The 27496-nt window shown below is 43.3% G+C and overlaps 1 protein-coding gene across 2 annotated transcripts in view; it reads left to right on the top strand.

Moving 5' to 3' along the window:
* GREM2 (gremlin 2, DAN family BMP antagonist) overlaps positions 1-24618 on the top strand; it is a 612157-nt gene extending 587539 nt beyond the window's left edge. For both annotated transcript variants that reach the window (XR_015296659.1, XM_086927477.1), the window contains one exon: positions 22895-24618. Coding sequence is in view for 1 of the 2 variants with exons in the window: in XM_086927477.1 (XP_086783603.1) it covers positions 22896-23408 (513 nt within the window). In the remaining variant the exon portion in view is untranslated. The remainder of the gene's footprint in view (positions 1-22894) is intronic.
* Positions 24619-27496: the final 2878 nt, after the last annotated feature.

The raw sequence follows: 27496 nt of genomic DNA, 5'->3' as shown, positions 1-27496 counted from the left end.
TGTAGTGTTCCAAAATAGGAGGACATGGATAATTTAAGCTACTTTCTGGAGCCCTTTCTTCCTCGTCTCGTGCCTCACCTTTAGACGAACAATTTAAAATCAGAAAGGGGGTGGGGTCGCACACTACTCACACACCGGCGGAGCTGTTGGGCTGACGCGGAATACTAAACTACACTGACCATAGTCCTTAGGGGCGATCCCGCTGGTGAGTGAGTGGTGTGCGACCCCACCCCCTTTTGAAATGTTTAAAGCTCCCTCGAGCTGTTGGGCTGACGAGCCTGGGACCCCGCACCTGCGCGCCTGTGTGGTACTTGACCTGGCAATATTTGGCAGCCACCGGCAACCCCAGAAGATAAGAAGATGGCCTATTCCCTGCTGATGAGGGGTAAATACCCCGAAACACGTGTCCAGGGATGGCGAAGAAGGATACATCGCGGAATACTAAACTACACTGACCATAGTCCTTAGGGGCGATCCCGCTGGTGAGTGAGTGGTGTGCGACCCCACCCCCTTTTGAAATGTTTAAAGCTCCCTCGAGCTGTTGGGCTGACGAGCCTGGGACCCCGCACCTGCGCGCCTGTGTGGTACTAGACCTGGCAATATTTGACAGCCACCGGCAACCCCAGAAGATAAGAAGATGGCCTATTCCCTGCTGATGAGGGGTAAATACCCCGAAACACGTGTCCAGGGATGGCGAAGAAGGATACATCGCGGAATACTAAACTACACTGACCATAGTCCTTAGGGGCGATCCGGCTGGTGAGTGAGTGGGTGCGACCCCACCCCCTTTTGAAATTTAAAATCAGATATTGTACTTCTACAAGAGACTAATTTGTGTCCTACAGAATCCTCTAAATTGCAAAGAGACTGGGTGGGGCAAGTCCTCTCAGTGTCTATAACCACCCCAGAAACAAATGCCTCGGCTGCCCCAACAGCCTCCTAAAGGAAATCTGGCGTTGCTATTTTGATTCATAAAAAAATGCCTGTCCAAGTTGTCCATTCCTGAGAAGACCCACATGATTTCTTTTTCCTTGCCACATTTTCCAGTCATCATCATCATCTTAGTAGAGTGAGCTCAATCTATGCCCCTACCACAGCGAAAATGTCCTTCTATGCCCGGCTCTACAGAGGGCTGCTAAATGCCAGCTCCGCACCAGTGATTCTGGGGGGTGACATGAACATGACCCTTGATCCTGTCTAGGACCAATCCTATGCTCCGGATCTTGGCACATTTTTGATAGATGCCCCCTCATTGATCTCATGTCGGACCATACGAAACTCAATCCCTGGCATCTTCATCTTCAAAGACTATACAAATCTTTCTTGCCCCCATGGCTCAGAATCACATATCGACTACTTCCTAGAGAATGACCAGCTGTTGCCCCAGAACCTGGACTGCACGATTGGTGAGAGCATGAACTCCCACCATGCTGCAATTTCACAGTCAGTGGATTTACAACTATATTCTTTGCTCTATCGCTTCTGGTGGATGAACATCTAGTATTATGTACCACTGGACGAATAAGGGAACTGTGGGCACTCCTTCAGTAGCACAGCGCAATGAGCTAATATTTGGTTACCTCCCAGCAAACTTTCTAGACCATAGGCAAAGCTTATATCCGGAGGGTCCTGATGAAGATGCAGGCAGAGACTCAGTGCAAGACAGCAACTTTGCAATGGCAGCTGGAGAGGGAGGTTCAAGAGGCAGACATTCATTATACACAACTTCTGACTTCTGCCCATTTTCAGGTACTGACTTTGAATAAGTACATCTTTAAAGTCCTTTAATCACAAGCAGCGGCAAAGGCACTTTGCCAACTTCAACACTGACATTATGAATATGGCGAAAAGGCTGGACAGCTCTTAGCCAGGCAACCTCAACAGTGGCAGGCCAAACTACTATACCCACATAGTAAGAGGCTCTGGTAATGTATTAATTCATCCTAGAGATATAATTGAAGAATTCCATTGGCACAATATTCACTTCTATACCTCGATGGCCCCTCTACTTCAGAGGCAGAAGATCTGTTTATAGACTGTCTACCCTTACTGGTCCTTCCAGCTGCCCTTCGTGAATGGCTCAGTAGCACTATTAAAAACACTGACATTTCAGATGCAATCAAAGGCATGGCCTCAAAAAATCCCAGCGGAACACTCAATTCCTTTGCTTGGGAAACTGTTCCAGGAAGTGCAGAACAAGGGTGCCCTTAACCTAGAATTTCTGCATACTTATATACATTGCTGCAGAAACCTGGCAAAGATCACCTGCAATGTACAAACTACCGCCCAATCTCATTGATCAATTCTGATGTGAACATCTTTTTGAAAGTGATGAACAACAGGCTAATAGGGGCACTTCCCTATTTGGTACATAAATCACAGGTGGGCTTTGTTCTCGGTCGATCATCTCAGAACCACTTGCTCACACTGCTTGACCTAATTTGGCTCTCCAGATCCATGACCGACAAGAGGGTGACTCTCTCACTCAATGCAGAAAAAACATGAGATATGTGGAGTGGGGCCACATCTTTCGTACCATGATCTGCATGGAGATTGGGCAGACTTTCCTCACAATGGTCTTCTGAGTTTATGTTTCTTCGTCGACCACTCTGGTCAGCAATGGGGTTCATTTATGCATCCAATCAATCAGTAGATTTGTAGAGTGCATCTTGTCACTGGTGTGGGTATCCAGGCACTAGATGAGTCCAGTTGCATAGCCAAAAAGCCAGGTCTTTAGGCACTTTTGAAACTCTGAAAGTGATGGGGAGGCCCGTAGATGAAAGGGTAGCTCGTTCCATGTCTTTTCTGCCAGGTAGGAGAAGGAGCGACCTCCGCATCTGCTATGTCGGATGCAGGGGGGAGGGTTAGAGAAAGGGATGCAAAGCTGACGTGTCTGGTGGGCTGATGGAAGTTCAGGCAGTGGTTCAAGTAGGCAGGCCTGGAGTTATGTAGGGCCTTGGAGGAAATGGTCAGGAGTTTGAACTGACATCTTATTTGTACAGGAAGCCAGGGGCTGATGTGGGTTCATCTAGGGAGATCCAAGACCAGTCTGGTTGTGACCTTGTGTATGGTCTGTAGTCGTCGGAGGAGGTGAGCTTCGATCCCTGCATAGAGAGCTATCCGTAGTCCAGTTAGCTGGAGATGAGGGCTTGTTGTCCAGAATGATGCCTAGGATCCTAGCATGGTCAGTGGGAGTAGGGGTAGGTCTGAGTTCTGAGGGCCACCAGGATGCATCCCATGGGGAGCGTTTCTTTCCAAAAATCAGTACCCCTTTCTTGTCCAAGATGAGCTTCAGGCAGTTGTCCATCACCCTGTTGGCAACGTCTGTCATGCAGATGTGGAAGTTGGTCTTGGTGTTATCTTCGGAGAGGTAGATGGGTTGTGTGTTGTTAGATGTTGAAGCTGTGGGATTTTTTTATGCTGGTCAGAGGTGTTATATAAGTGTTGAAGAGGGCAGGGCTGAGGAAGATCTTTGGTGTACTCTATAGATGACTTCCTTGGGTTCAGACGTGAAGGGGGCCAGGAGTCCTTTTGACATTCTCCTGGTGAAGAAAGAGGCTATCCATCTAAGAGCGGCTCCTTGGATGCCTATGTTGTTCAGCCTTGTGATGGGTATGTGGTGGGAGACAGTATTGAAGGCTGCAGAGAGGTCTTTTAGGATCGGAGCTGCAGTCCCTCCTCAGTCGAGTAGGACTTGAATATCGTTGGTGGCCAGGATGAGGGCTGTATCTGTGCTGTGGTTGCTGCGGTATTCGGATTGGGAGGAGTCAAGTAAGAGGTTCTGTTGCAGATGTGAGTAGAGTTGTTGGTTGGTGTTTTTTTCTAATACTTTGGCTAGGAACGGGAGCAGAGAGATCGGTTGATAGCTGTTGAGTTCACGGGGGTCCGTCTGCGGTTTCATTAGTAGGGCATTAACTTCTGCTTGTTTCCAGTCCTCGGGGAAGGCCGCCATGGCAATCGAGATGTTGAACAAGGTGGTGAGTATGTGGCCGGTTCTAGCTTTACCTAGATTGAAGATCTGGTGAGGCCATGGGTCAGTTGGGGTCCCAGGATGAACCAAGCGAATGACGGAGGTGGTGTCCTGTGGGGTGAGTTGGGTCTATTCTGTTAGTCAGATGTCTGTGGTGGTAGCGGGGTTGTTGTGTTGTTTGAAGAGGTTGGTGACCTAGGACTGGGGTTTGACGTTTCTGTAGATGTTGGAGATCTTGTCTTGGCAGAAGAATTCTTTGACAATATTGAAGAGTTCTTTGCTGTTATTAGAGGTTGATTTGATGCTTGAGGCTAAGGCCTTTTTATTGGATTCTCTCAACTGTCTGTGGTAGAGTTTGAGGGATATCTTGAGGACAGCCATGTCGGTCATATCCGTGCTGGTGTGCCATCATTTACAGTGTTTAGTGTTTCCGAGGTCTTCAGTGCACCAGCTATTGTACCAAAGTTTCTGACGTTCTGGGCTAGTTTGTTGGGAGGGGGTGGTGGGGGGGGGGCTGGGGTAATGGTGTTGCGGACATTGATCCATGTGTCTTTTAAGACTTTGCTCCATCTGCGGTGGGGGCATTGGTGAGACTGGGGACAGAGGTCTGTGAGCTGGTGATGTTGAAGTGGAAGATGGAGTGGCCATTCCAGGTGAGCTCCATGCTGTGGCTGTACTTGATGCAGTCTCTGAAGGTGAAGATGGGGTCAAGCATATGGCCGCCTGCGGTGTGCGTGGGGTCATAGACTAGTTGGGTAAGTCCACTTTTGTTCATGCTGTCAAGGAGGCTGGTAGTGTTGATGTCATTGTGGTCATCGAGATGGAAGTTGAGGTCGCCAAGGAAAATCTAGTTGTTGGAGACTCTGGCGAGGAGGGTGATGAAGTTGGCAATGAAGTTTCAGAAGGCTAGACATGGTCCTAGAGGAAGGTTGTCGAAGGTGCTTCGTATGTTGGTTTTGCTATATGTTTGGAGTCGAACGTTAAGATGTTCTATGGCAGGGTTGATGTCATTTGTAGTGGTGCAGACTATGGATTCTTTGTGTATGATGAGGATCCCCTCCATCAGGCCTGATGATGCAGTCACTCTCGGTGATCTTGTATCCTTCGGGTATTGCGGCAGCACTGTCAGGTGTGGAAAGTGGGATTGAGTCTGGTCTCAGTGAGGAAGAGGACGATGGATGTGACAGTAGAAATGAAGCCCCAAATCTCGGGGTGTGTTTTCACAGTGAGAATGTGTTGAGAAGGGTGCATTCAAGTTGGTGTTTATGTTTTGGTGGTGTCTGTGGTGTGTTCAAGGTTGGACTGATCACTGGGCTGGTGGGTGTGCTGTGAAGTGGCAGTGGTTGCGGGAGGGAGGCCTTACCATGGAGCATAAGTCAGCATTTTAGCCATGTTTGTTGCAGTGTCCAGGGTGTAGAACTCATCAATGGTGTATCTGAGTGGGTTAGGGGTCATGGAGCTGGGAGCGGTCTAGGTTCTGATGGTAATAGACAGGCTTGCCTTAAGCGCATCCTCTGTGCACCTCAGCTATGTGGCTACGCTGCAGCCTGTATTAAGTAGGTCCAGGGGTGGGTGGGACTTCTGTTGGTGGGAAGAACGGTGAGCGGGAAACCCAGGTAGCCGCAGTGTCACTGGATCAGGCTGGAACAAGCAGGAACTGGAGGCCACAGGCAAGTAGGAAGCTGGTTACCCATGTGCTTACTCCTTCCCTCAACATACTCATTCACCATGAAATGAGACAGGGCTGCCTCTTTTCTATTTACTCTTTCTGGTGGCGTTCGGCTTTGCCCATCACAATTCATCAATCTGATCATATACGAGGCATCCCCACAGCAACTGGCCAACTTAAAATAATGCTTTACGTAGATGATATTCTGCTTATTCTTCCCCTGAGCCTTTGGCACAAGGTTCAATATTGGTCCTGGATGAATTCTCAACTTTTTTCTGGGTAAAAGAGAGACTTCCTTATCCTTCCTAAGCTTTAGCTTGAAACCCACTCAAATGTACCTGGCCATTTGGATCTGCGCCTCTGTTCATGCCATGGTTCAGGCCAATATGTTGCCACTACTTGAGCAAATACAGAAGGAGTCTGAGAATTGGAGTGCATTGCATCTATCGCTGTGTGGCTGGGTTCAAGCAATTAAAATGGTGGTGGGCCACGCTGCAATTATGTACTGGCCATGCTGCTGATCAAGATCTTGCTTGCTATCCTCCACCGCATAGATAGCCTGTTCAAGTTTTACATATGGCTACAGAGCAAACCCGCTTGGCCATACCTAAATTATATGTGGACAACAAGTCCAGCAGTCTGAGACTTCTAAACATCACTATTTACTATTATGTGCAAAACCTTTCACAACTGGTTTACTATTTTATGTCTGATTTTAAAAAACTGAATAGGCTAACTCTTGAACCAGATGAGCAGGGGTAAGTCTGTTTAGCAGACACTAGCATTCAAGGTGCATTTTCTTGTCCCTGGGTACTTGCCCAGTGAGGGAATCTTCTGATTGGCTATAAAGTAGCCAGTGATTGTCATCCTGGATAGTACCAGTACCTTCCCGATCCTCTGCAATGTAGGAGGATATGCCACCAAAATGATGTATTGCCCTCAAACATGAACAGAGAGTGAAATGCATAGACTATTATAGATTAAGAAAATTGTTGATTTACCAGGCTCTGTTGTTAGTCTAGTGTCGTAAGCTAGTCCATGTTAAAATACAGTGAGTGGTGACAGAATGCAGAGGGCTAAAATGCAGGACTTGCAAAGGTGACAATTACATTCTAAGAATTTACACACATTAGGTCAATGCACTCAAACTTTCCTTATGTGGTGAGGATGTTGTCTTGGTATATGCAAACTAGGTTCATTTTTGACAGATGTGATTTGTGACAATGTAAGCTGGACATTGCCCAACTTCTATTGTTGTGAGATCTGTAGAAGTAAAGCATGCCTGACAGGAGTGGATTGTGGTACTGGCCCGGAGTGGGATCCTGCAACGGGTAGGGGTTGGTGCTTGCAGCAGTTGCCTACTTGTAGCAATACAACAGCAGCCATAGCCTGTGCAGGTAAGAGTTGTGGTGAGGCGGGGCCGGGTGGGGGAGGATTTTGACAGATGATGACAAGGCAAAATCAATTATTTATTTAAATTTCCCTCATCATCGTCTATGGAAATATTCCCAGCCGGCCCACCACTCTATCGGTCCTAACTGCAGAGGCCGCAGCTGTACACCGGACATGGACATTGCTGAAATGGTACATGATGGGGGCAGGCTGTGTTTCAAGTTCATGTGTGGAATATATGCGGATATCCACATTCTATATTGGCCTCAGAGAGTGGAAGCCAGACCATCCAGTTCCTTTAAGTGCTCCACTGCATTGATCACCACAATTTCAGTTTTTCTCAGTGAAGGTCCACTTCTCTTGTGTAGAGTGGTCTTGACCCTAGTGGCTGTAGCTGGTGTCTGACGTCACGTTGTCTTACAGCTCAAGGAGTAGAGGGTGAGTCCCAAGTTTAGGCTCTATTTATGTGATTTCATTTGCGATGTTTGACAGATGTGTAATTGTGCAAGCGCTGCATCCACCCTTATATTTCCTTATTTATAGTTAAGGAATTGCAAACAGGCAGAGATTTAGGCCCATGATTAGGCATCAGTGGAGGCAGGACTGTTGGCATCCGTTGGCGCCCGGTATGACAATTATTTGTGGCACCACCACACCCATGACCGTCTCCTAAGATTCTTTCACTACCACTGGGCAAAAGTGCCCCACACCTCTCCAATCATAAGTTATTGCTAACAACCCTAAGAACATTAACATTCCAAGTCAGTATGCCTACTGTCCTATCTTCGGTCATATCAGTTTATCAGTCATTTCTAATCTTGGCATGTATAACTGAGAAATAGAACACTGTCTTCTCCATGCGATCTATGAAATTCTGACCAATGCAGGCCTCAGCTTCTCCTAAAATCACCAGGAGTATAGCAGGGCCTTTCAATGATATGGCTTCTGCTCCCTTGTCACACTTGACTGTTACAGAAAATGGGCGAACTAAAGAGAATATATAATGCACAGCAAACATTTTGTGGACTTTGGAGTACTTATGATAGTTAAAATTAAAAAGATTTTTTTTAAATGTGATTCTTTTTTCTATATTCAATTGTGAATAAAGTAAACTATATAAATATTTGACCATTTGTATGGTGTATATTTCTTTTTATGTATTGTTTTGAAGTTCAAATCATAGAAAATGGTTAGACTGGGAGTTCTCAGCTTCCAATAATGGCTCGGTTAGGTCCTCAAATTCCAATAATGATTCACTGGGGGTCCACAGAAGTCAAAAAGGTATGAAAAGCAACACAAAAACTATGTATTATAATTCATTTAGACGGTTTATATATAATGTGACAGTATTATCATTGTATTTTATTGTTTTCTTATTGCAAATGCCTTGCCACTTCTTTAGAGCACATTGTTAAATGTGAAACAATGTAAAAAAGGTATGTGAGGAAGACAATTTGAGGAATTGCTGTTTCATCTATATATTTGGCATAAGAGGTCGTCTTCAAACTTTCACTGTATTACTGGAGACTACCTGGAGCTGATATCAAAAAGTATCTGTGTAGTTCCTAATTGTGTTAAATAACTTATAAGGCTGTGTTAATTATCTTTGGTTTTTTAGGTCTAGTGTTGTGGCCTTCATCAGTAAAATTACACAAACACATGTATCCAAATATATATGCACACAAAGTTCCTCTTGAGCCAGGGAAGTTACACCAGGACTCTGGTGGGATAGCAGCAATCTTGCATTATTCAACACAGTCATTTTATATATACATATATATTATAATAATTTATCAAGCGCATACAATTACCCAAAGGTGTCAAGGCACTGCACAGTGGCAGCAGGACAAAAAGCACTATGATAGGGAAGAGACAAGTTTTTAGGTTCTTTCTGAACTAAAGCAGGATTTAAATTGACCTAATCGGTCAGGATTTGAGTTGCCGTGAAGAAAGAAGGACTGTGTATTTAGGTTCTTTCTGAACAGAAAGAAATCCGTAAGTGACTTGATAAAAAAGGGGATAATGCTCCATTCTTTAGTAGTGAAGTTTACAAAGCCTCTTCCTCCCCAATTTGATAGTTTGAATCTAATGACAACTACTTTCCCAGTACCCATGTACCTCCAGCTTCCTCCTGGAGTATATAATTTAAAATCTTGTTTGAGGACCTTGGCGATAACTCCATGGAGAGGCAGAGAGCTTTACATTTGGTGTACTGTCTAACAGACGGCCAATGGAGATTTTTAATAGCTTGTGTGACAAGTTGATGTTTAGGGACTCCGGTAAGCAATCTTGCTGCTGCATTCTGCAGAACCTGGAGCGTATTGAGGTGTTGCTGCTGCATGTTAAGATGTAATGTATTGCAGTTGTCAAGTTTGGAAATTATGAGAGCTGTGGGAAAAGTTTTATGGGTGTTGTCTAGAATAAAAGGAAATACCTTTTTAAGCATCCTCAAATAATGAAACTTTGAGGATGTGACCACATTGACATGTAATCCAAAAGTCAACATATTATCCTCAATCGCTCTAAGATTTTTGGCTTTACACACCAGCGAGGGAAGGTAGCCCAATTATTTTGGCTATCAGAATGGCATCCATAGGGAAGGGAACATTACTCAGGACCACTCATAAAGCAGGAAACTTACTTGACCCTATCTTCTCCATCCTTACCATTATCTCATGTAAACCTTAACCTGCCATCCCAATCCTCTGGTCCGATCATTTCTTAGTTGAATTCCAAATTAAACATGAGCAAAATTCCAAGAACCCCTTCCTCCCCTCTAGGTTTAAGAAGGGCAGAAACTGGAAAGATCTAGATATAAACAAATGTAACCTTTTTCTAGAAAACAATATGGCGGTTGACTCCATTAATAATTTAGATCATGACACGGTCCTTCATCAATGGCTTACCTCATCTATTGACACATGTCTACCCCCAACCAACAAGCAATATAACCACCACCACCCCCAGCCCCCTGGTTTCTGAAAAACACAAACTAGAAAAAACTTAAAAAGACGCTGGCACAAAAACTACGATTCAAGAACAAAATTACTATATAAATCAGCCCTAAGCAAATATCATTCAATGTGTAATACTGCTCGGGCAGAGCATGCCAATCTAACGGTTTTACGTGCACAAAACTGCCCGAAAGCACTTTTTAAAGTTGTCAAGGAATTTTCGGGTGCCACCTGTCAACCTAAATCCCCATGCCTGGATTCTAAGCAATGCAATGTTTTAGCAGAATTCTTTGTTGATAAAATTGATAACATCTACGCTGATTTTGATAACCAGACATCTACTTTAATAAATTCACAATCTGATAATTTCTCAAAACAAAGTCTCTCTCAGGAACTCATTCAAGCTAACAGCTACACCTGTTTAGACAAATGGACTCCACTTGACATCTCCTCCTTCCGTGATATTCTTACCAGTATCAAATTTGGGTCCCCCAAGGATACTCTTCCTCCCTCGGTCCTTCAAAAACTCGACCACCCCATACTTAATTTAATCATGGAACAACGTAATACCTCTTTATGTGAAGCACTGGTCCCTGCAGCTTGGAAGCATGCCATGATCGTGCCTCTGCTGAAAAAAGCTAACTCTGATCCTGAGGTCCTATGTAACTTTCGACCCATCTCCCTTCTTTTACTTTTTTCCAAAATTCTGGACAAACATATCAACCTCCAACTTACTAGTTTCGCGGAGACACATAATATCCTTCATGCGTCCCAATCTGGTTTCATGGGAGGCTTCTCTACGGAATCAACACTGTTGGGTGTCACCGAAAACATTTGTCAACAGGTCGACAAAGGAGAAACCGTGGCACTTATTTTGTTGGATCTAAGTGCCGCGTTCGACACTGTTTCTGATGCTGCTCTCCTAAATACTCTCCAATCCTGTGGTATCACTGGCCTAGCACTCAAGTGTCTATCCAGCTTCCTATCCAACAGGACCTTTCCAGTCTTCTCCTCTACCACTCATTCCAAAACTCATACTTCCCAGTATGATGTCCCTCAGGGCTCCATACTGAGCCCATTGCTCTTTAGTATATACGTCAGCCCTCTAGCTACAATAGCTGACCAAGCAGGGCTAACTATATACTCGTATGCAGATGACACTCAGCTTATCTTTTCACTTTCCTCTAAAGACACTTCTAATACATCAGCACTCAGTCCTGGACTAATAAACATTGCTGACTGGATGCATGCCCAAAAATTAAAACTTAATGGTGAAAAATCCGAACTCCTTCTTTTCGGTAATAATAAAACCCTCTGGGGACCCCACCACTGGCCTTCACAAATGGGTTCTCCTCCTCTCCCATCCCAATCAGCCCGCAATATAGACGTCATTATTGATGACCATTTGACGATGAAGCAACAAGTGGTCAGAGTGGCCTCCACCTGCTTTGCAATTCTTAAATAGCTTAGGAAAATTCTCTGGATGTTTCCTTTATTCTACCCAAAAAACTGTCATCCAAGCCCTTGTAGCATCCAGATTGGATTACAGTAATGTACTTTATTTAGGGGCAAGCAAGGAGGTACTGCACAGACTGCAGGTAGTACAGAACTCTGCTGCCAGATTGGTCTGCAATTTACCCAATAGGACTCCCATCTCAGCCTCACTACGTGACCTCCACTGGCTGCGAATTGACAGTCGAGCCAAATTTAAAGCCTTATGCTAGATGCATAAAATCAACTCCGGCATAGCTCCCCACTATCTAAAGGCCTTGGTGCACCACTATCGTCCCCCACTCCTTCTTCGATCCTCAAATCAACACAAATTCCAACCAGAATGGGAGGACGCTCCTTTGCCTATTTGGCCCCTTCTCTCTGGAACTCCCTTCCAACTCACTTATGTACTGAACAACACTATCTTAAATTTCGCAAAGACTTAAAAACCTGGCTTTTTAATCAGTAGTCCTTCTACTCCTTTTGGGCTTTACCTTTCATCCTGACCTACCGTGTTCTCTAGCGCCGGGAAACCTCCGGGTAGCTGCGCGCTATATAAATGTAATGAAAGTAAAGTAAAGTAGAGGGGAGTTTGCAAACATGATGACCTTGGTTTTTACAGAGTTTAGTTTTAAGCAGTTCAAGGTCATCCAATTTCATACAGATATGCAGTCATGGAAGATGGAGACAGCTTGGGGGTTTGAAGCAGACAGATTCACCACAATTTGGGTGTTGTCTGCATAATATGTAAGATTAAGTTCAAATGTTCTAATAAGTCAGGCAATGGCTTAACGTAAATGTTAAATAACGTAGGGCCCCCGCATGGAAGGGTAAAAGGACACAAATGGGTCCAGGGCTACCATTTGAGATGTCCCAAAAAAAAACAATTTCTTGAAGTTTAAGTGCCAAGTCCTGGATCCCAACAGCCCAGAGATGCTTGACCAAGACCTTGTGTCGACTGTGTCAAAGGCTGCCCACAAATCGAGGAGTATTAGCTCCGTGTTCCGGCCTCTATCAACTATAGACCTGATCTCCTCAGCTATTCTGATTAAGACGGTTTCAGTACTATTACGGCTTCTAAATCCCAATTGGGTGGAGTCAAGCAGCTGATGGTCTGACAGGAATTGGATTATCTTTAGAATAATGGCCTTTTCTATTACCTTCTTGGTTTGATTGTCCTTATGACAGGAGATATTTGCAGTGTTGCTTCAAAATTACTAATATCCAATTAAAAACTAAGCGAACACACCATATTTTGGATTTAATCCTATATATTTCATTATTTTATAAATCATTAGTTGTACAGATGACACTGATATACATACACTTAGAAGGTTGTCCTAAACAAAAAGCTTCCTAAGACAAAAACAAACAATTGGCTTACATGTGATTAAGTTCGCTTAGTTTTTAATTGGATATTTGTAATTTTGAAGCAATACTGCAAATATCTCCTGTCATAAGGACAATCAAAGCAATTTCTCTTCCCAACAGAACCATTGTTGCAAATATACACTTGGAACCCAGGTTCTGAGGGTCACAGGGACAACCCATTATAATTAATGGTTTTGTATTACCTTAGCTGGAAAAGAAAAGCAGGAGATTGGTCAATAATTATTAGGCTCACTAGGATTCAGATTAGACCTTTTTAACAAGGGCAGTATGGAAGCTTCTTTCCATATTGAGGGAAAAACTCCTGTTTCTAGCATGGAGTTGGAAGTGTTAGGCACTCTGCCACTGTTTCAGCAACTTGAATTGTAATCAACAGGGGGCATGGGTCCTTAGGAGACCGCTATTTGATAGATCTAATGAAGGAGGTAACCTATGATAATGATAGTGAAGAGAACTTTAAGAGCTTGAGGAAGTACTTTGATATATATATATATATATATATATATATATATATATATATATATATATATATATATATATATATATATATATATATATATATATATATATATATATATATATATATATGTATATATATATATATATATATATATATATATATATATATATATATATCACTGCTCCGAACCACACCAACAGTGAGTCACTCTTCCAAAGCGGGTGCTGCAGCGCGGTGGTGTACCGCGTAACACATCCAAGCTGAACTCCTTTTCAACTTCAACGAAAAGAAAGGCAGCACTCCCGGGATTTCAGCACAGATGAGTTTTTATTTTCTAGACAGACTCGTTTCGGGAAAACTCCCTTCCTCGGTGTCAAACATTCAATCTCTGCGTGGCGCCATTTTTAAACAAGTATCTGGACCAAAAAGTCAAACACAAACGAGGGACAACCATACATCATTTCATGCTGGAAGCGCCATTTGTAAGTGTAGAATGTTTACAGTTTACACATTTACTGACAACAACAAGTTACCTAGTTGTCTATCACTGTATCATGTCATATAGCCGTGGATCGGCAATCGCGACCCAGCCGGGTCGCAAACTTACTCCTGTGCAATATTTACAAAATAGAAAACAGCCAAAAGTGCTTTGGGGACAAATTGCGCTAAACATTGATTTAGAGCCATGCAAAATATTTTTAAGGGTTACTAACATTCTCCCGGAATGAGATGTTTCATTGTACATAATAACAATTGAAAGACTCATTAGTACTAGAAATCAAGCCGTGGATTGGCTATTGCAACCCAGCAGGGGTTGCTAAGTCCCCTACGTTGCAACTGTGATCCTCACTACGATGATTGTAAATCACAATTAAAATGTGCACAGGAATGCTTTCAAAGATTGGTCCAGAACCTGAGTGAAAATTTGTAAATGAAATGAACCGCATCCCAAAGGTGGAGATATGAGAACACTCAAACTGTACTCGACCATAAAACGGACATAAATGCTTATCTCATAGCATATCTTTACAGATTATTCAAATACAAACCATCAAAATATAAAATGCACAACAATGATCATTGCATAAATGGTATAGCTATACACACTCAAATTTCTTAAGATACATTTACTGCCTAACTCAAAATGTGTTCATTTAACCCAGATGTATCGACATTTCCTCACTGCTATTGAGGCCTTCAGGGGCCTTCGACTGTAGGTCTACTATGTATCGGGATTCCAGTCTCCTAAGCTTCAGTAATTTGTCACCTCCCCTGGTACTTTCAGGGACATGATCAAGACAAAAATTCTGGAGCTGATTCCTGTCGCTTTTATGTTTGATTGCAAAATGACGAGCGACTGGATAAGAGAAATCCTTGCTCGCAATCGCTCTCATATGCACGAGGATTCTCAACTTTACTGGATTGATCGTGCTCCCTATGTAACTAAGTTTACATGGACAGCGTAAGCAGTATACAGCATAGCTGGTATGGCAGGACATAAACTTATTAATTCTTCTGCCACCCTTGCAACCCTTCACTTCGTAGGACAATACCCGTTTGCTGTATGCACAGGCTTTGCATCTTCCACAAGGGAAGAACCCTTTAGCTTCCTTAATTGACACAGTTTTCTTAGCTATAAGATCAAGATGACTATTTACTAGTTGGTCACGAAGGGATCTGGCTTTTTCGAAGGTAATCTGGGGTGACTGGGGAATATCCTTGCCAATAATGTTGTCTGTCTTAAGGACATGCCAGTGTTTCTTCATTAGGAGTCTTAGTTTGTATGAATCACATGAGTATGTAGTTATGAGGCGAAACCTCCCTTCCTCCAAGTTTGTTTTTACTTTATTTTTGTTGAACAAGGACTTCCTCGGTAGTTGTTGAACACGTCGGAGTGCATTGTCCAAAAGGCTCTTCTTATAGCCTCTCGCTAAAAATCTGTCAGTACTTTCCATGATAGCTTCCTTGAAATCAGAGTCGAATGAACAATTGCGTCTGAGTCTCAAAAATTCCCCATAGGGGATACTTCTGACTAAACTATGGGGATGACTACTTGACGCATGTAGCGTGCTGTTACCCGCGGTGGGTTTCCTGTAGAGTGCTGTTTTGACCTTTCCCTCATATACCTCCACTTTTAAGTCAAGGTAATTAGCTGACACAGAGCTTATTTGGCCAGTGAGTACTAATGAGTCTTTCAATTGTTATTATGTACAATGAAACATCTCATTCTGGGAGAATGTTAGTAACACTTAAAAATATTTCGCATGGCGCTAAATCAATGTTTAGCGCAATTTGTCCCCAAAGCACTGTTGGCTGTTTTCTATTTTGTAAATATTGCACAGGAGTAAGTTTGCGACCCGGCTGGGTCGCGATTGCCGATCCACGGCTATATGACATGATACAGTGATAGACAACTAGGTAACTTGTTGTTGTCAGTAAATGTGTAAACTGTAAACATTCTACACTTACAAATGAAGCTTCCAGCATGAAATGATGTATGGTTGTCCCTCGTTTGTGTTTGACTTTTTGGTCCAGATACTTGTTTAAAAATGGCGCCACGCAGAGCGTGAATGTTTGACACCGAGGAAGGGAGTTTTCCCAAAACGCGTCTGTCTAGAAAATAAAAACTCATCTGTGCTGAAATCCCGGGAGTGCTGCCTTTCTTTTCGTTGAAGTTGAAAAGGAGTTGAGCTTGGATGTGTTACGCTGTACACCACCGCGCTGCAGCACCCGCTTTTGAAGAGTGACTCGCTGTTGGTGTGGTTCGGAGCAGTGATAAATTTATGCGAGTGCACCGCCGCCACTGAACTTGGGAAGAGTGGGACCACGATTCCTATCTACAAAGAAATAAACGGAACGAAAATAAAGTAAAAACAAACTTGGAGGAAGGGAGGTTTCGCCTCATAACTACATACTCATGTGATTCATACAAACTAAGACTCCTAATGAAGAAACACTGGCATGTCCTTAAGACAGACAACATTATTGGCAAGGATATTCCCCAGTCACCCCAGAATACCTTCAAAAAAGCCAGATCCCTTCGTGACCAACTAGTAAATAGTCATCTTGATCCTATAGCTAAGAAAACTGGGTCAATTAAGGAAGCTAAAGGGTTCTTCCCTTGTGGAAGATGCAAAGCCTGTGCATACAGCAAACGGGTATTGTCCTACGAAGTGAAGGGTTGCAAGGGTGGCAGAAGAATTAATAAGTTTATGTCCTGCCATACCAGCTATGCTGTATACTGCTTACGCTGTCCATGTAAACTTAGTTACATAGGGAGCACGATCAATCCAGTAAAGTTGAGAATCCTCGAGCATATGAGAGCGATTGCGAGCAAGGATTTCTCTTATCCAGTCGCTCGTCATTTTGCAATCAAACATAAAAGCGACAGGAATCAGCTCCAGTATTTTTGTCTGGATCATGTCCCTGAAAGTACCAGGGGAGGTGACAAATTACTGAAGCTTAGGAGACTGGAATCCCGATACATAGTAGACCTACAGTCGAAGGCCCCTGAAGGCCTCAATAGCAGTGAGGAAATGTCGATACATCTGGGTTAAATGAACACATTTTGAGTTAGGCAGTAAATGTATCTTAAGAAATTTGAGTGTGTATAGCTATACCATTTATGCAATAATCATCGTTGTGCATTTTATATTTTGATGGTTTGTATTTGAATAATCTGTAAAGATATGCTATGAGATAAGCATTTATGTCCGTTTTATGGTCGAGTACAGTTTGAGTGTTCTCATATCTCCACCTTTGGGATGCGGTTCATTTCATTTACAAATGTTCACTCAGGTTCTGGACCAATCTTTGAAAGCATTCCTGTGCACATTTTAATTTCGATTTATAATCATCGTAGTGAGGATCACAGTTGCAACGTAGGGGACTTAGCAACCCCTGCTGGGTTGCAATAGCCGATCCACGGCTTGATTTCTAGTACTAATGAGTCTTTCAATTGTTATTATGTACAATGAAACATCTCATTCTGGGAGAATGTTAGTAACCCTTAAAAATATTTCGCATGGCGCTAAATCAATGTTTAGCGCAATTTGTCCCCAAAGCACTGTTGGCTGTTTTCTATTTTGTAAATATTGCACAGGAGTAAGTTTGCGACCCGGCTGGGTCGCGATTGCCGATCCACGGCTATATGACATGATACAGTGATAGACAACTAGGTAACTTGTTGTTGTCAGTAAATGTGTAAACTGTAAACATTCTACACTTACAAATGGCGCTTCCAGCATGAAATGATGTATGGTTGTCCCTCGTTTGTGTTTGACTTTTTGGTCCAGATACTTGTTTAAAAATGGCGCCACGCAGAGCGTGAATGTTTGACACCGAGGAAGGGAGTTTTCCCGAAACACGTCTGTCTAGAAAATAAAAACTCATCTGTGCTGAAATCCCGGGAGTGCTGCCTTTCTTTTTGTTGAAGTTGAAAAGGAGTTGAGCTTGGATACATATATATATATATATATATATATATATATATATATATATATATATATATATATATATATATATATATATATATATATATATGTATATATGTATATATGTATATATATATATATATCTCTACGAGCACTATAAGGTGTAGTGTAGGAGTCACAAGTAATCCCTACTGATAGATTGCTTGGTCTGGAGAAGCTCAAACGCAGAATTTAAAACCTACCACCATGGTTGGGAGTTAGTTTTACTAATGATAATTGCCAAAGTGAATGCTTTTTGCAACATTAGTATAATGAAAGACTTGGGGAAAAATCATAATGCTCTTTTATATTCCTTGCAATTTGCATGCAGCTCCTTGATAATAGTTAATAGCTCACTGTTCTATATTACAATTTAAACTTATAAACTGCATGTTCAAAGGGGGCTCTCTGATAGAAGAAGTACCATACTTACCTATTTACATGGTAGAAACTTTGTGATCTGCATGGTACAGGTGCTTCGCATCAGGCATTTTAACCTCCTGCGCTACTTTATGATGAGTCAAAATGACCACTGACAAAACTCCAATCTCTCTGCAGCAGGTCCCTCAATCTATTATCTTGACCTTTTTACGGTTGCCTGAAAATTGCTGGAGGCAATGAACGTGGTAGCAGGTGCTTTAAAACCAAATTGTACTTAAAAGCACTGCACCCCCGCCCCCCAAAGTCAGCACCCGGTGAGGTGGCATGAGTTATAGTTAACTGCAGCGAACCATAACTGTACTGTTGAATTTCTATGGTTGTCTGTGAGTAAATTCAGAACTTAACTACAGCGTCCATGTAACTTTTGTTTTTTAAGTGTACTTCTATTTTTTCAAAATACTATTGCCAAACTATAACATACCTGTAACCTTTGTTTTTTGTGTGAATTTCTATAGTTTTTCTAAATGTTAAGTAATTCTAATTACTTTACATTAATCCAACCGCCGTCACACATGGTCGCCAGGCCCTTCGGCCTGCTCCCTTTAATCACAGAGCCCCGCCCACGAACAGCATTTGGCCATATGCTTGGGGGTGAGTCGCAGGGTCTGCTTACCCCTTATAAGTAGTGAACCCCATACCACGAATGGCCTTTGGTGATGCACATATTTACAACAAGGGGTGGTGAGGGACAGAGTCTCTGAATTAAACAGAATACTCTCACCCAGTCAAGAGATCAGGGCTAGATCCAACACCGTTTTTTAGCTCACTGCACCATCCCAGTTTCAGAACCTGGCTGTATGCAAATTAGTCTGTTCCTGTCCCAGTGCATGATGGGAACAGGGCAAACCAAACTACAAAAGCCAATTCTTACACTGGGAAGGAAACAAGCTACCGGGGACCGGTTTCTGGCATTTCAGCCTCTTCGGCCCGGCTTGCTTGAATCCTGATGGTGCAATGAGCAAGGGACTCACATCTGAGCATACCCTTCCACGCTTAGGGTGGACAAAAATATTTACAACAAGGGGTGGTGAGGGACAGAGTCTCTGAATTAAACAGAATACTCTCACCCAGTCAAGAGATCAGGGCTAGATCCAACACCGTTTTTTAGCTCACTGCACCATCCCAGTTTCAGAACCTGGCTGTATGCAAATTAGTCTGTTCCTGTCCCAGTGCATGATGGGAACAGGGCAAACCAAACTACAAAAGCCAATTCTTACACTGGGAAGGAAACAAGCTACCGGGGACCGGTTTCTGGCATTTCAGTCCCTTTCTCACTGCTCCATCAGGATTCAAGCAAGCCGGGCCGAAGAGGCTGAAATGCCAGAAACCGGTCCCCGGTAGCTTGTCTCCTTTCTGGTAAAGAATTGGCTTGGTAGTTTAGTCTGCCCTGTTCCCATGATGCACTGGGCCAGGGACAGACTGATTTGCATATAGCCAGGTTCTGAGCTGGGATGGGGCAGTGAGATAAATAACGGTGATGGATCAAGCCCTGATCTTTGGACTGGGTAAGAGTGGTCTGCTCAATTCAGACACTCTGTTCATCACCACCCCCTTTTGTAAATCGATTTTGGCCACTATAGGTGTGGCAGGGTATACTCAGACATGAGTCCCTTTCTCACTGCTCCATCAGGATTCAAGCAAGCCGGGCCGAAGAGGCTGAAATGCCAGAAACCGGTCCCCGGTAGCTTGTCTCCTTTCTGGTAAAGAATTGGCTTGGTAGTTTAGTCTGCCCTGTTCCCATGATGCACTGGGCCAGGGACAGACTGATTTGCATATAGCCAGGTTCTGAGCTGGGATGGGGCAGTGAGATAAATAACGGTGATGGATCAAGCCCTGATCTTTGGACTGGGTAAGAGTGGTCTGCTCAATTCAGACACTCTGTTCATCACCACCCCCTTTTGTAAATCGATTTTGGCCACTATAGGTGTGGCAGGGTATACTCAGACATGAGTCCCTTTCTCACTGCTCCATCAGGATTCAAGCAAGCCGGGCCGAAGAGGCTGAAATGCCAGAAACCGGTCCCCGGTAGCTTGTCTCCTTTCTGGTAAAGAATTGGCTTGGTAGTTTAGTCTGCCCTGTTCCCATGATGCACTGGGCCAGGGACAGACTGATTTGCATATAGCCAGGTTCTGAGCTGGGATGGGGCAGTGAGATAAATAACGGTGATGGATCAAGCCCTGATCTTTGGACTGGGTAAGAGTGGTCTGCTCAATTCAGACACTCTGTTCATCACCACCCCCTTTTGTAAATCGATTTTGGCCACTATAGGTGTGGCAGGGTATACTCAGACATGAGTCCCTTTCTCACTGCTCCATCAGGATTCAAGCAAGCCGGGCCGAAGAGGCTGAAATGCCAGAAACCGGTCCCCGGTAGCTTGTCTCCTTTCTGGTAAAGAATTGGCTTGGTAGTTTAGTCTGCCCTGTTCCCATGATGCACTGGGCCAGGGACAGACTGATTTGCATATAGCCAGGTTCTGAGCTGGGATGGGGCAGTGAGATAAATAACGGTGATGGATCAAGCCCTGATCTTTGGACTGGGTAAGAGTGGTCTGCTCAATTCAGACACTCTGTTCATCACCACCCCCTTTTGTAAATCGATTTTGGCCACTATAGGTGTGGCAGGGTATACTCAGACATGAGTCCCTTTCTCACTGCTCCATCAGGATTCAAGCAAGCCGGGCCGAAGAGGCTGAAATGCCAGAAACCGGTCCCCGGTAGCTTGTCTCCTTTCTGGTAAAGAATTGGCTTGGTAGTTTAGTCTGCCCTGTTCCCATGATGCACTGGGCCAGGGACAGACTGATTTGCATATAGCCAGGTTCTGAGCTGGGATGGGGCAGTGAGATAAATAACGGTGATGGATCAAGCCCTGATCTTTGGACTGGGTAAGAGTGGTCTGCTCAATTCAGACACTCTGTTCATCACCACCCCCTTTTGTAAATCGACTTTGGTGATGCACAGCAGGGGTTGGCTGCAGGCCTACTCCCTATATGTACCTAACCCCGCCCCACGCACAATCATCGGCTGTGCGCAGCAGGGATTAGACACAGGGCCTGACTACAGCCCACCCTCTATAGACACCCAACCATGTGCCATGTATAGACTTCAGCCAATGTTTGGTGGAGTTTGTTGCAGAGCCTAGTCTGCAGCCAGGCTCCGCTTAGCCTGCAGCCAGGCCCTGCGGCCAATGCCCCATTATATTGTCAATGCCTTGCCACAAACGGCCTTGCCAAAGAAAAGAAAAGGGGGCAGGGTCGAAATTCCTGGGGATTAACAAAACTTGGGAAGGGGGTCTGTGTGGCCACCCCCTCTTTTATATAATATATGTAACTAGGGGATGGGGGTCACATAGGCCTATTAGGGCTCAGGGAGGGGGCAGGTTGCCCCCCCTCCATTTTTTGTTGTATTTGCTCCCATAGATGGGATCCCTGGGGCCTAGCAGGGATTAGGTACAGGGGCTGCACACCTCTAAACCCTTAGATTGTATCCCTGAGGTGCGGTCTCCAGGACTCAAGAGACTCAGGGAGGGGACAGCATGGCCAGCCTCCTTTTTTATTGGATTTGGCACCAAGGGATGGGGTCCCTAGGTCCTTTTAAATATTGAGGAGGGCGGTGAGTAGTGAGTGTTAGGGAAGTCCACTACTGCTAACACGAGAAACTGTACGCAATAGGTATGACAAGTCTCAGGGAAGTTATCAAAGTGGAAGTAACAATAAAATGAGCTTAACCCATAAAATGAAGTTAATGTTTTACTAATGGGATTCTATCGAATTTGAAAACATGGTGATTTCCAATCGATACAGACTTGTACTCGAATCATATATCTGTCTGATGCTAAATTCTCAAAACATTTCTACTTTGAAACGTAACACCACTCACCAGGGCCTGGAAGGGCACACATACTGTGCTGGAGAGGACATCACAAAAACTATTGCCCTCTTCTAAAGCTCCATCCGTGCACGCTGTGCACATGACTACACAAGTACAGAAACATGTCCAATCACTGTAAGGTTGTGATTGGCCAGTAGTACTCCCACCCCACGCTGCATTTGGACCACGGGTTAGAGGAAAGAGGCAAGCCTAAACTGTCATAAACAGAACAAATCAGTACATTTCTTTAGTGCTGTTTTTGGTTCCAAAAGGCATGAGGGCAATGCGAGGACCAATGTGAGCAGAGGAACCCAGCCTCCCAAGGAGACTGGGGGAGCTGGTCTGTGTTTCCCTGGCTCTTTTTCAGGGTGGGTTCAAGAAGCAAAAAGTGTGCATTTGAGGCTGGTCTGAGAAAGAGACCTGTCCAACCTGACGTGTGCCCTTGACATAATACCTACTGTCTGCAAATTAGCCGGATTGGCCATGCCCTGCCACGATGCCTGACTTGAAAACAGCACAATGTTGTGGTAAATCAATGTTGTTTTATGGTAATGCATATATCGCTGAAAAGGGAAGGTGGGGCAACGCCCCTCTGCCCTAAATAAGGAACCTACCCTGGCTTTTTCATCTATCTATGTGTGCTACAGAATTCAGGGGAGGAAATTATATATTTCGTTAACCAATACATTTTGCTCTATATATCAATAAATAACGTCATTATGAATGCACAGAAACTGATATATGTATGCCCCTAAATTGCATTAATCTATTCTGTTCTTAATTTTTACAGAATGTACTGGAAATTTCTGCTATCACTACATTTGCTAGCGCTAGTAATAAAAATAGCCGAAGCTAGGAAAAATCGACCGCCTGGAGCCATTCCTTCACCTTATAAAGACAGCACCAACAACTCTGAGCGGAGGCTGCATCAGCAGCACCAGATCAAAGAGGTGCTGGCCTCCAGTCAAGAGGCCCTTGTGGTCACCGAGAGAAAGTACCTGAAGAGCGACTGGTGCAAAACTCAGCCCCTGAGGCAGACCGTTAGTGAAGAAGGCTGTCTGAGCCGCACCATCATCAATCGCTTCTGCTACGGCCAGTGCAATTCCTTCTACATCCCCCGGCACGTGAAGAGGGACGAGGAATCCTTCCAGTCCTGTGCTTTCTGTAAGCCACAGAAATTCACCTCATTGACCGTGGAGCTGGAGTGCCCTGGGCTGGAACCGCCCTTCCGTCTTAAAAAAATCCAGAAAGTCAAGCAGTGCAGATGCATGTCCGTCAACCTCAGTCACTCAGACAAACTGTGAGGAAAATTAATGGATTTGTAGAACAATCAACAGCTCTGAAAATTGATAAATGAATGTGTTTACTGTTTCCCATCTAATGCCTATCCTTCCATCATGTTGTGCCAACCATCTGGCCTTCACCAGCCTTTGACATCTTGAGGCATCTTTGTGATTCAAGCCATTGCAAAGTGTTTTAATATAAAGGGGTAGGACACATTTACCTGAAAGTATTATTTGCTCTTGATAACCAGTATGTGGTCACAAAAAATGTAATGATTGCTAAAGGCAGATGCAAATGTTTTCCCACCCAGCTGGCTAAAATTGAAACTTGACCTTGTGGACCTATGCCACACATGTTATTTTATTCTTTTTAGGCCTCATGGCCGGGTGCACCTCTGCCTCAAAGCAATCATGCCCTGTACTGCTGTTAAAAAAATCATAGAATTGAATATGAGCCTGGAATAATAGAAGTAGCAGAAATTGGAAGACTTTGGACAATATGTGGGCAAATTGATAGGCTGTTGGAACCACTGCTCAAGTTTCCACTGTGTGGGAGAAAATTATCAGCCAATCAAGTTGCCTCTTTTGATGTAATAATTTACAATTTGTTGGATTCAGTATGCAGGATTCCGTCCCCTAAAGTCCTCCTTTTCCAATTTATGTCACTGGAGGCAATGACACACAGAGAAATGGTGCCAAAAAACGTGCAACTTCAATATGGAGGTCCACTTCTTATGATCTAGGACAATGAAGACACATTTGGACAGGACAACTACTGCTCAGCACAACATGTTTTCTGGTGGCCTTGAGGAGACCATCGACCTGAGCCAATTCTTTTCTAGCCGAAGACTAAATATGAATATGAAGGTCTCCCTTGGGTGGTACAATATGTTTGTGATACAACACAAAAGCATAGAGATCATAAACATATGGTTTGCAGCAATGTTTCATGTGCAATGAAGAGAGTATTTAGTGAACACGCATGATGTAGTTTTTAGATATGACTTTACGCCAGGGCTTGCTTAATAAGACCGTACCTTGTCAGCCTCTGAATTCTGTCTCTCAATGTATATATTTGTCAAATCATTCCTTCTCTTGCTATGTGACCATGCTTTTTATGATTCCATTCATGAGAGAAAAAATATTAAATCTACCTGAAGGAAGTAAAATTTATGGTTTTCAAGGGAAATTGTTAATGTCTTATAAACTGAAAAATGGATGCAAAACTTTATTGTGACTCACAATTTTGGATGAACAATCATGATGATAAAGGACACTGACAACCCCACTGCAATCTAGTTCACCAAAATATGTCTTTATAGAGAAATTGCTCATAAATATGGTGGTAATACCAAGGGTGATTATTGCTGCAAGGTGCCTGACAGTTTGCCTGAAAAGATGGATAATAACAGTATGGTAAAACGATTACCGTCGAGGTAGTCCGCTCTGTTTCTGTGCACCTTCATAGCAACACTTTTCAGTCAGAAAATGACCATTAACCTATTCAGTGCTTGGTTCGAAATTGTGGAATCCGCTTCCCAAACCCCCCAAGGCAGTACCCCTCTCCTTGATTTGATGGCTGTTCCAAGTAGATAGTTCTTCTGTTTCATCCATCATGCTAAGCGTCGGGAAACCCTTAGGGGTAGCTGTGCGCTTTACAAAACTATAAATAAATAAATAAACAAATAAAGAAATTGTTAGTGCTCCACCAGCTGTACATTAACATTTAAATATGGGAACCAGCATTGCATTTTCGAATTGCCAACTGGACAAGTGGTAAATAGTTTAGGACCCTACATCTGAGAGTAGGACCGGAGTGGAAGAGTATATTCGGATTTAATCTAGAGCATGAAATACACTTTTTATTCAAATACTTTATCAATCTTTGGCAGTCAATCTAATATCACAACCTATTGGCAGACTGGGAGAGGTTTCTGCTGTGAACTCTGTGAACTATAAATGTCAAATTAATTGACATCATCAAGGGATGCATAATTAAAATACCGTCTCAGTGAGATCAGTTTGTCCTCTACTCCTCCATGCCTAGAAATGTGTACGGTACTGACTAAAACCAAATTTGAGATAGTAAACTAAAATATTTGGGTGTACTGTGTGCTTGTACTCTTGCATCATTTGTTGCCCTATCCATTTTCTAGATCTCCTTGACACTGCCAACCGTTCACAATTAGTGTGCACTGGTGGGAACAAAAATATCCTACCTTTGTGATTTAGTGAGTGTATGCTGTTTGTCTAAGCACTAACCAACCCCTTTCTATGCACTAGGCATACAAACATATAACTGTAGCTGGTAATGGTAATGGTAGAGTAGGGTTACAACTTGTTATATAAATTTAGACTCAATGGCATAATTGCTTTTCGTGTGATTGCAACTCCGAATGCCAGGGCAACTCACTCATTTCATAAGGTGTATATAGATCTCAGTGCATTATGAAACTGCTATAATAGTTTGCATTATCCCATGCCTCCATAGTCATAGACTTTGGCTCTGATAATATTTTACCACAACGGGCCTGTAATAACATGCCAACTTGTCACTAAAACACCCAGAACCCTGAACCAGCTCCCTCATCACAAGGTTGCCACAAGAGCGAACAGGTTTTGATGATGCCTCTTAAGGTCATATTAATAAACTTCACATACTTAATACTTCTAATCCCTTGGCTCAATTTAGGCTTCCTGAGCCCTTTTTTATAAGGCAAAGGGCTATGCCGTGTAAAGTTTTTATTGTAGGGAAAACAGTACAACCAGTTACTGTACACTGCCGTAGATCACTCTCATGTTACCCATGAGGGAGGCCCCAGTATGTTCTTCAAAGAAGGAACTAACCTGGGTTATTTCTCTGAAGGTAAAGTCTCTTCAGGAGAACTGACATGTAAGTACTTCTTGTTTGCCCCACATCTTCCCTTCTACTCTCTCTCAGAACCAAACGCCAAAGCCTAGTAAAAAAAGCACAGACACTGCCGTGTGGAGGTGGAACAATAGGATCCACTCAGACTGGATACTAAGATTTAAAATCGGCTTGTACACACACACACACACACCCACACGCATGCATATGCACACACCCACTCCCGCACTCTTGTCACAATCTTCCAAACAAGAAAAACAGATTATAGGTACAGGGCAGCTGTTACCTAAAAATGACATTATCCATAACTTTGCTTTATAGCTTAAGACAAGGACCACCCATGAATGAGGCCCCAACAGTTTTTTTAGGTCTACACCCACCAAATCCTGACAGAATCCTACCTGTATTAAGTAGGATGGGAAGGCAATATATTTAGGGAAAAGGGAAAATTCCAGATACCCTTAAGCTACTCTACAGGGAACAGTTGTGTGGATTACCTAAGTAAATTGAGTAGAGGGCCTGCTATACAATACGACACTGTACATTCGTTGTAGTGCACTACTGCATGATCTTGTTACACAGAAAGAGGCTAATGCAGGGGTCTCCCAACTTGTCTGTACTTAGAGATACTTATGTTCAATGAAACACATTGACAGCTACTAATATGATTAGTGTTGTATAATTTCAATTGTTTTATATGTATAGTAATTCAACCAGGCAAAAACTTTCTAAATTAATAAACTGGGCTGCACACAGGCGAGCAACTCAGAGGTAGCTATTTTTTCCATCAAAATGACTCAGGACTCAGAAGACCAGATTGTCTCAACTGTAGGGTCCTACTTAACTATTTAGCAAACCTCCAAAATATTGTCTGGGTGAGCAATAGACCAACCACAAACATTGATTTTGATGCTGCAAAAGGAAATTAAACACAATAGCACACACTTCGATTCCCCGAACCTGAATACCACCTCACAAGAAATTACCAGATAATGCAAAACTACGACCATTCAGGCTGTTTCTATAATCTAGTTCGAGGAGCGAAACAGAGCTCTGCTCTGAACTAAGCTCGTGAAAGAGACTTTTTTAAACTGTAAAGGAAAGAAACTGGACACCAAGGAGGATCCTGAGTTGTGCCCTTAGGAATGATGGTTGCAAAACAGTGATGACAGCCTTTTGATATTTGCCCCCTGAAATAGAATCACATAACAGGAAAGGGTTCAAATGTACATAGCCATGT

The sequence above is a fragment of the Lissotriton vulgaris genome, chromosome 6 (genome assembly GCF_964263255.1).
Source record: "Lissotriton vulgaris chromosome 6, aLisVul1.2, whole genome shotgun sequence".
Classification (NCBI taxonomy): Eukaryota; Metazoa; Chordata; class Amphibia; order Caudata; family Salamandridae; genus Lissotriton; species Lissotriton vulgaris.
This window is presented reverse-complemented; position numbering and strand designations above follow the sequence as displayed.